Raw genomic sequence first — 10,000 nt, 5'->3', positions numbered from 1 at the left:
GATGGTCATTGTGGGTCATAAGTGACTGTCATGGTTGCTGCTTCCACTGCTGTTCTGATGGTCATGGTGGGACATGAGTGACTGTCATGGTTGCTGCTTCCACTGCTGTTCTGATGGTCATGGTGGGACATGAGTGACTGTCATGGTTGTTGCTGCTTCCACTGCTGTTGTGATGGTCATGGTGGGACATGAGTGACTGTCATACACGACACACACACCACCCGTGCCCACCTTCCCAACTGTTTCTGGAGGTCCAGCATGTACTGGTGGCACTGGGCGTAGAACTTGGTCTGGGCCTCAATGAACTCGTTCAGGCAACGCAGGTGATGGGCCTGCAACACACACACACACACACTATACAACACATCACAATACAATCCAACACAATATAACACAATACAATACAACACAACACAAAACAATACAATCCAACACAATACAGTACAACAGAATACAATACAATACTATACAATACAATATCACTTTATTCACCTCTCACACGGGACATATCTATCTCTGCCCAAAAATACATCCAGAATCACATGAGCACAATGATAAGAACATACAGGCAAAAACATGTGTCTGGTCAAACACATCCAGAATCACATCAGTGCAATGATAAGAACACACAGGCATCAACACACACTTAAAAAAGAGAAGAAAAAAAAGGCATGGACAAAAACCTGATTTATGGCAAAAAAGTCTAAACATAGTTCCTCTCCATCTTTCACATCATGTGCATACATAAAACAAAACACACACACACACACACATCAGCAGTGTTGAGAGCGGAACTCACGTGTGTGCTGTTAATGCCGTCCAGAAGGATCTTGGTGATCTCCACCTGTCGGTCAAACTCTCCCTGTGCTGACCTGAGCTCTGCCTCTGCCTGTGGACACAGGTCACCACATCACACGCATCATGATCACGCACCCTGTACACACCAACACACGGACTGAATCATGTCATGTGGACACAGGTCACCACATCACACACATCATGATCACGCACCCTGTACACATCAACACACTGACTGAATCATGTCATGTGGACAGTGGTCACCACATCACATGCATCATGATCATGCATCCTGTACACACCAACACACTGACTGAATCATGTCATGTAGGCACAGGTCACCAAATCACACACATCATGATCACGCACCCTGTACACACCAACACACGGACTGAATCATGTCATGTGGACACAGGTCACCACATCACACACATCATGATCACGCACCCTGTACACACCAACACACTGACTGAATCATGTCAAGTGGACACAGGTCACCACATCACACGCATCATGATCATGCATCCTGTACACACAAACACACTGACTGAATCTTGTCATGTGGACAGTGGTCACCACATCACACGCATCATGATCATGCATCCTGTACACACCAACACACTGACTGAATCATGTCATGTGGACAGTGGTCACCACATCACATGCATCATGATCATGCATCCTGTACACACCAACACACTGACTGAATCATGTCATGTAGGCACAGGTCACCACATCACACACATCATGATCACGCACCCTGTACACACCAACACACGGACTGAATCATGTCATGTGGACACAGGTCACCACATCACACACATCATCTGTACACACCAACACAACACTGACTGATCATGTCATGTGGACACAGGTCACCACATCACACTCATCATATCACGCACCCTGTACACACCAACACACTGACTGAATCATGTCATGTGGACACAGGTCACCACATCACACACATCATGATCATGCACCCTGTACACACCAACACACGGACTGAATCATGTCATGTGGACACAGGTCACCACATCACACACATCATGATCATGCATCCTGTACACACCAACACACTGACTGAATCATGTCATGTGGACACAGGTCACCACATCACACACAAAATGATCACGCACCCTGTACACACCAACACACTGACTGAATCATGTCATGTGGACACAGGTCACCACATCACACGCATCATGATCATGCATCCTGTACACACCAACACACTGACTGAATCATGTCATGTGGACACAGGTCACCACATCACACACATCATGATCATGCACCCTGTACACACCAACACACTGACTGAATCATGTCATGTGGACACAGGTCACATCACACACATCACGATCATGCACCCTGTACACACCAACACACTGACTGAATCATGTCATGTGGACACAGGTCACCACATCATGATCATGCACCCTGTACACACCAACACACTGACTGAATCATGTCAAGTGGACACAGGTCACCACATCACACACATCATGATCACGCACCCTGTACACACCAACACACTGACTGAATCATGTCATGTGGACACAGGTCACCACATCACACACATCATGATCACGCACCCTGTACACACCAACACACTGACTGAATCATGTCATGTGGACACAGGTCACCACATCACACACATCATGATCACGCACCCTGTACACACCAACACACTGACTGAATCATGTCAAGTGGACACAGGTCACCACATCACACACATCATGATCATGCACCCTGTACACACCAACACACTGACTGAATCATGTCATGTGGACACAGGTCACATCACACACATCATGATCATGCACCCTGTACACACCAACACGACTGAATCATGTCATGTGGACACAGGTCACATCACACACATCATGATCATGCACCCTGTACACACCAACACACGGACTGAATCATGTCATGTGGACACAGGTCACCACATCACACACATCATGATCATGCACCCTGTACACACCAACACACTGACTGAATCATGTCATGTGGACACAGGTCACATCACACACATCATGATCACGCACCCTGTACACACCAACACACTGACTGAATCATGTCATGTGGACACAGGTCACCACATCACACACATCATGGATCACGCACCCTGTACACACCAACACACTGACTGAATCATGTCATGTGGACACAGGTCACCACATCACACACATCATGATCACGCACCCTGTACACACCAACACACTGACTGAATCATGTCATGTGGACACAGGTCACCACATCACACACATCATGATCATGCACCCTGTACACACCAACACACTGACTGAATCATGTCATGTGGACACAGGTCACCACATCACACACATCACGATCATGCACCCTGTACACACCAACACACTGACTGAATCATGTCATGTGGACACAGGTCACATCACACACATCACGATCATGCACCCTGTACACACCAACACACTCACTGAATCATGTCATGTGGACACAGGTCACATCACACACATCACGATCATGCACCCTGTACACAGCCCAAGTGACCCACCAACCACAAGGGGCCCATTCCAGGGCTGAATAATGCCTGTCAGTTCTTAAAACCAGTCAAAGAGAATGTAAAATGATGTTAAATGGGTCAATTAAAGCCAATTTAACATCAAAAATTCAAGTTTACTCAAATTATGCTGATTATAGCCAAGCTGATGCGACCACAAAAAGGCCATTTCGCACAATAATGTTAAAAGGCTGATTAAAGCCAATGTTAAAAAGACCAGTTCACTCACATCTTACTCAATCCATGTGAAACTGAAATCACACCAACACATCAACACCGGAAAAGAGCTAACAACAGCACATTCCACACATCACACACGCTGAACACATCCGTGTACACAGAGACCAAACAACACCAAATCGCACACATTACACACCTTGTACACACTAACTCATGTATGTAGGAATTTAAAGACCTAACACCACCACATCCCACTCTTTGTACAAGTATTTATTTGTTTTAGTTTTTATTTCACCACATTACATTTCATTTTCCCTGAAGGCCTGACTAAGCGCATTGGGTCTGATGGTCTGGCATCTGCTTATTAGTTGTGGTGTAGTGTACATGGATTTTTTCTGAACCCAGTGATGCCTCCTTGAGTAACTGAACTGAACTGAACTGTTAAACCAGGTCAAAGAGATCACAATATGATACTGAAAGGTCCCGCTCAGTTCCACCTAAAATTCAAATCACACCACCACATCCACGTCAGAAAAGACTAAACAACAGCACATCACACACATCTGACATTCTTGCCATTGTTACTCATAGTACAACCCACTGTAGAGGGTCCCATATGAGGACTGCTTCACAAAAAAAGAAAAAAAAAAGTTAACTGTGTTAAATACAAAACTGCTACAAACAATAAAAAAAAAAAACCCAAAAAACCCCCAAAACCCCCACCAACCTGCAAAACAAAACAGTTTACTGCATATCTTAACCATATAATATCTTAACCAGTGTGTTCCTTAGATTAAGGCAATTAAGACCAGGCTATGCCGAGGGCATCTGGAAGCTTAATTCATCATCCCCATATTTAAAAGAATGTGAAAAAGGATAAATAATGTTTCAAAGGAACACATAAAAAAAAAGTCAAAAGGCCACATAGGCCAATAACATTGTGGAAAAGACAACTGAATCCCATCAAAGTGTATAATTCATTTCAAATGAAAAAAGGCAAAAAAAAACTTATTGTCTACTTAAAACTGTTATAAAAAAAAATATATATAATATATATATATATATATAATTTAGTTTCACTCAGATGCTTGTCAATAAATAAAAAATATAAATAAATGAGTAGTCCAGCCTGTTCACCATTCCTTGACTACAAAATACTTCATGTAAAAAGAAAATATTCAGGTAAAAAAAAGAAAAGAGAGAGAGAACAAAACATATACAAACCATTTTCAGATAAAATTGAAATAATAATCACTACCAGACAAAACAGAACAGAAAGATAATACATTATATACGGACTGCAGAAAAGACAGAAGGAAAACTATCAAGGCTTGCTGGATAAAAGAAAGGGGAATGGACTGGGAAAGCAGGGAAAGCAGACAACAGTGAAAAGAGAGAGAGACAGAAACAGAGAGAGACAGACACACAGGGGGAGAGAGAGAGAGAGAGAGAGAGAGAGAGAGAGAGAGAGAGAGAGAGAGATTCAAGATGGTTTAAGATTCAAGATGGAGAGAGAGAGAGAGAGAGAGAGAGAGAGAGAGAGAGAAACGATAGAAAGAAAGGAAATTTCTAGAACATAATTTTCATAAGATAGGGATGCTAGGAATGGAACTAGTTACTGGGTGTGCAAGCAAGAAAAAAGACCAACAAAAATAGCACACATATTGCACCCCCTATACACATCACTACATCCAAGTAGCATATATATACAAAACAACACCAGTAAAGCATAAACTGATAAAGCCTGCCAATCATCTCACTTTTTTTCTTTTCTCTTTTTTTTTCTTTCTTTTTTTTTCCTTTTATTTTTTTTAAATTTTTGGTAGTATAATTATAAACTTTCCTCTTTTTTCATGGCTTTTTCAAGATTATAACAACCCACCACCATTCAAACAAACTCCGGATAAAAGAGTGCATCTGTGGTATCTACGGCAATTAAAACACCTGAAAACGATTCTATGCCCCAGAGATCAAGACTGGGAAACTGATCCTGCCACACACAGAGAAACGCTCACAGAGATATAGATGGACAGAAAGGCAAACAGACTGATATACAGGCATTCAGAGAGAAATAGAGAAAGACAGACAGAGAGAAAAAGAGAAAGACAGAGAGTGAGAAAAGGAACATTCAAACAATGCAGTATCCTGTAAAAAACAAAACAAAAAACACAAAAAACATCAGATACCACAAATGCTTTTGATTCAAAAGCTGACTTGTTTCTTGATGATCAAACAAAATTTCTGTCATCTGACATTTGTTACTAAACATGCAGCTGTCTGCACTGGGCCATGTCAGGACAGCCCAACCGAATGACACATTCAACCACACTGAACACTGACCTCTACCACACGCACAGCAAACATTCAAAATAAGAATACAACCAAGCCTAACAGCAAGCGTGCACACAATTTCCTTTTAAAAAAAATAAACAAGAGAGGCAAGGCCTTCAAGACTCACTTGTGATACACTTTAAAAAAAAATCTAATCGTTAAAATGTGTTCTGTATTTGTTATTATAAAGCTTCACGTTAAAAAAAAAAAAAAAAAGAAGAAGAAAAAAGTCCTAACCAGATTCGAATTAAGTCCCCTAGCATTAATTGCAGAGTAATTTCCCTTTTTTACTATCTGCACCAAAACGTTTGCAAAATAAATAAAACTTCCATGCTTAGCAAAAGAAGTTCCTGTTTGAACAAAAAATGATAATAATGACTGCTCTTGTTGTTGGGTCAGAATATCAGATCAAAGTGCCAAGTTTAGAGAATACAAAAAATATAAATATAACAGTAAATGCAGTTTGCATATAATTAGGCTTCATCTTTTATTTTTGTGTGCCCATCCCAGAGGTGCAATATCATTTTAAACAAGATGACTGGAAAGAACTGAATTTTTCCTATTTTTATGCCTAATTTGGTGTCAACTGACAAAGTATTTGCAGAGAAAATGTCAATGTTAAAGTTTACCACAGACACACACACACACACACAGACAACCGAACACCGGGTTAAAACATACTCACTTTGTTTACACAAGTGAGTCAAAAATAAAATCTGGTTTATAAAGCTACACATAAATTATAATAACAACTGCAACACTGCTGATAATAATAATATTTCCTAAGTGGCACAGACTCCCCATACAGAGGGCTCTAAGCACCTTCCATGAAAAAAAAAAACTGCCAATAAATAGTACAACACACACACACACATCTACAAAGCAAGGAAGCATCCACAAAACCACATAAAGCAAGAAAACAATGAATGAATACATACATATAGTAAATCATGTTTTTCTGACTTATAATCAACAAGGTTCAACTGACTGGTATATATCATGGTGGTCTCTCTCTTACCATCTTCACCATCAAAATGCTGTAGTTGTTGTTGCTGTTTTTTTGTTGTTGTTGTTGTCTGTTATATATATATATATATATATATATATATATATATATATATATATATATATATATATATATATATATATGACTGTCCTAGGTCAGACACAAAGCTCTGAGCACTTTATAAACACTGAGACATTTGCACAGCAGATTGCCTATCAGGGCAGAGCAACCTGAGAGCTGCCTTTCGGCACTTGTCATTCATTTCTTGTGTCATTCAGTCAGACTTCAGTCAGTCACACACACACACACACACACATGCATATGTATAAATTAGAGTGGATTTTACAATATTTTGCGCGCACACACACAAACACACATACATGCATATGTATATTAGAGTGGATTTTACAATATTTTGCACACACACAGACACACACACACACACATGCATATGTATATTAGAGTGGATTTTACAATATTTTGCAGGGGACAACTCTCTTTTTGCCTTGGATTCTTTCACATGCACTAAATGTATGCTGCACACAGGGACTTGATCATCTTATGTACATGATTAGTGCCCAGGTGCCAGTTGCATTGCTTGGTTCTAACTTTTTGACAGTTACACGTGACTAAATGCCTACCTTGACCGAACTAAGCCATTGGTCAGTTCCATATGACACACAGTTAGTAGCGGGTTACGACCATACTAGGCTCTTCCGTCCGAGCAATGCAACTGGCTCCTGTCCACTACTCCTGTGGAGGGGGAGAAAAGTCTGGAAAGTGTGAGATTCAACCCCCCACCCTCATATTCTCTGGCTTCCTTGGCAGACGCGTTCCCACTTCTCCACCACTCAGGATGTTTCAGTGGTCACCAGGCACCTTCATCACATAAACCCTGTTTTGTTGATAAAGTGGTGAGAGACCACCAACATATACAAGTGAGCTGAAACTATTTTCTATTCTGAGTCCAGAAGGCTTCTCCTGCATATGATATGTATCTCCCAGAATCAGAAAATCCTGTCCAGCAAATACATGGATACAGTTTGCAAAAGCCACACTGATAGCAGAGCATCTATATCTATAAAAGATCCCATTTGCAGAAGGAGGGAAAAATTGCTAGAAAATCATACAAGAGAAAAAAAAAAGACACTTCAATAAATAATCATACCAAACACAGGATAAAACAGCAGTATTACATAAAAAAAAGGCATAACACCAGTCATGAGGAAAACACTACATGATCAAGCAACAGACCAAAGATTCTACATCATCATCATCTAGTCATATGGGAAAAAAGGTCAACAAAATAAATGAGGGGACAAAAAAGAAGAAGAGAAATTGAATGTATAAGTTTCTCAATCATTTAAAAAATAATAAATAAATAAATAAATAACTAAAACCACTGACACACCAAAAACAAGCTGTCATTCAAAGGGACTAAACTACAAAGCCAAGCAGCTAAGAAAGAGATACTGAGTGCAGGAAGGGGAGGAAACCCAGGAAGGGGGGGGGGACAACAGAGAACAATAAAATGAGACAACTCACTTTAGCCAGCGCATCGTCCTGAGCCACAGACAAGGTGGCGCCATGGGATGCAAACACAGACAAACCCCAAGAACACATTACTCCAATGTTGATCCAAGAAACTGATACATGTATCACGTATATCCAAACATGTCATCTCAAAGATCTTACTATCAGGAACAGATGGTGTAAAAATCCAGAACCAACTGAAATTTGTCAAGAATTTTCAGAAACACTTCTTTTTTTCAATTTCAATTCAATGTCACAGCTGTAGACGAAAATTGCTCTGATTTTCTTTTAGGTGGAGTTCCATGTGTATCCTCTTCTTCACTGCTTCAAGTCTTTCCAGCATAGTTTTTGCAGTCCTCTTCATCACAATGATGATTTGCTGATTCATTCTGCGGCAATTTTAAAAATTCCAACTGAATGCTGGCGCACGCATCTAACCTGCCGTTGTGATTGTCTGAAGAAATCAGTCACGTGCAACTGTTTTCCTCATCTGTCTTTTCACCAGCCCCAACAATCAATATTTTGCTTCTGTCACAGATCAAAGCATCAACAAACAGAGGTATGGACAGTAACTGAGTCATGTAGTTTCCATCAGTCAGCTCACCTCCACAGCAGTTAGTAGTATCTGTGGTATTATCCTCTTTGTCCAACACTCAGCTTATATCACAGATTGACATAAACTTACATTTGGGCCAGCAGCAAAGTGAGAGCTGTGTGATCAATGATTTTTCCATAACTATGGGAAGTCATTTACAGCTTAGTCTTCTGTGAAGGACCATGACTCTCAAACTAGGAGGCAAGATTGCACTGGCTCTTAGTGCTGCAGCCTTTTGGGAACCATCCCAAAGCGAACTGTCCTAAAACCCTCTTGGCTGAGAGAGTGGGGATGTAATGTGGGCAAGGCACTCTCTATTATAATCAAATCCTAGCCTAGATAGTTGGGACAGCAGTTGCCTCCTCTGCTGTTCTAATGGTCACAGTCAGACTCAACTGACTATCATACAATCCTCTATCACTGTATTGTATGTACTATACTATACTGTACTATAATTCTATACTGTATTACTTGTCACAACAGAATTTTATGAGTGAAATTGGGGTCACTCTCTTCGGGCACAGCCTGCCTCCACAGTGCTGCACCACACATATTTTTCTTCTTCTTTTTTTTTTCTTTAAAAAAAAAAAAAAAAAAAATTTGTCTGCAGGTGTATTTCTTCTTTTGTCTGCAAGTGTATTTCTTCTTCTATCAAAGTGGACTCATACAGAATTTTGCCAGGGACAACAATCTGATGCTGTCTTATGCAGAATTGTGGGTTCTTTTATGTGCACTAAGTGAATGCTTCACAAGGGACATTGGTTTATCATCTCCTCTAAATGGTTTATCATCTCATCCAAATTACTAGCACCCAGACCACCACTCAAGGTCTTGCAGAGGGGGGGAATAAAAAAAAATATCCCAAGCCATATATGGCACTCAAAACCATGAAAAGCATGAAGTAATACTATCAAGCTAACCTCATTATAATACAGTGTTCACATCTCTATTTTGAAGTGCTGAAAGAAAACATCCACGAGAAAAGTTTGAAAGCAGGAGTAGATTAATAAGG

General features: G+C 40.5%; 1 protein-coding gene across 2 annotated transcripts in view; it reads right to left on the bottom strand.

The window, feature by feature from the left end:
• The window catches only part of LOC143289871 (endophilin-B1-like), a 29,606-nt gene that overhangs the window by 3,654 nt on the left and 15,952 nt on the right, over positions 1-10,000 (bottom strand). Inside the window, exons 6-8 of one of the 2 annotated variants that reach the window (XM_076599076.1) lie at positions 8,406-8,423; positions 800-889; positions 232-332 (exon numbers count right to left, since the gene is read on the bottom strand). In XM_076599076.1, coding sequence (XP_076455191.1) covers positions 232-332; positions 800-889; positions 8,406-8,423 — 209 coding nt within the window. The remainder of the gene's footprint in view (positions 1-231; positions 333-799; positions 890-8,405; positions 8,424-10,000) is intronic. The other variant, XM_076599077.1, reaches the window with a different exon arrangement.

The sequence above is a fragment of the Babylonia areolata genome, chromosome 14, assembly GCF_041734735.1.
Source record: "Babylonia areolata isolate BAREFJ2019XMU chromosome 14, ASM4173473v1, whole genome shotgun sequence".
Lineage (NCBI taxonomy): Eukaryota > Metazoa > Mollusca > Gastropoda > Neogastropoda > Buccinidae > Babylonia > Babylonia areolata.
The sequence above is the reverse complement of the archived record's forward strand: the minus strand, read 5'-3'. Positions and strand labels throughout refer to the sequence as shown.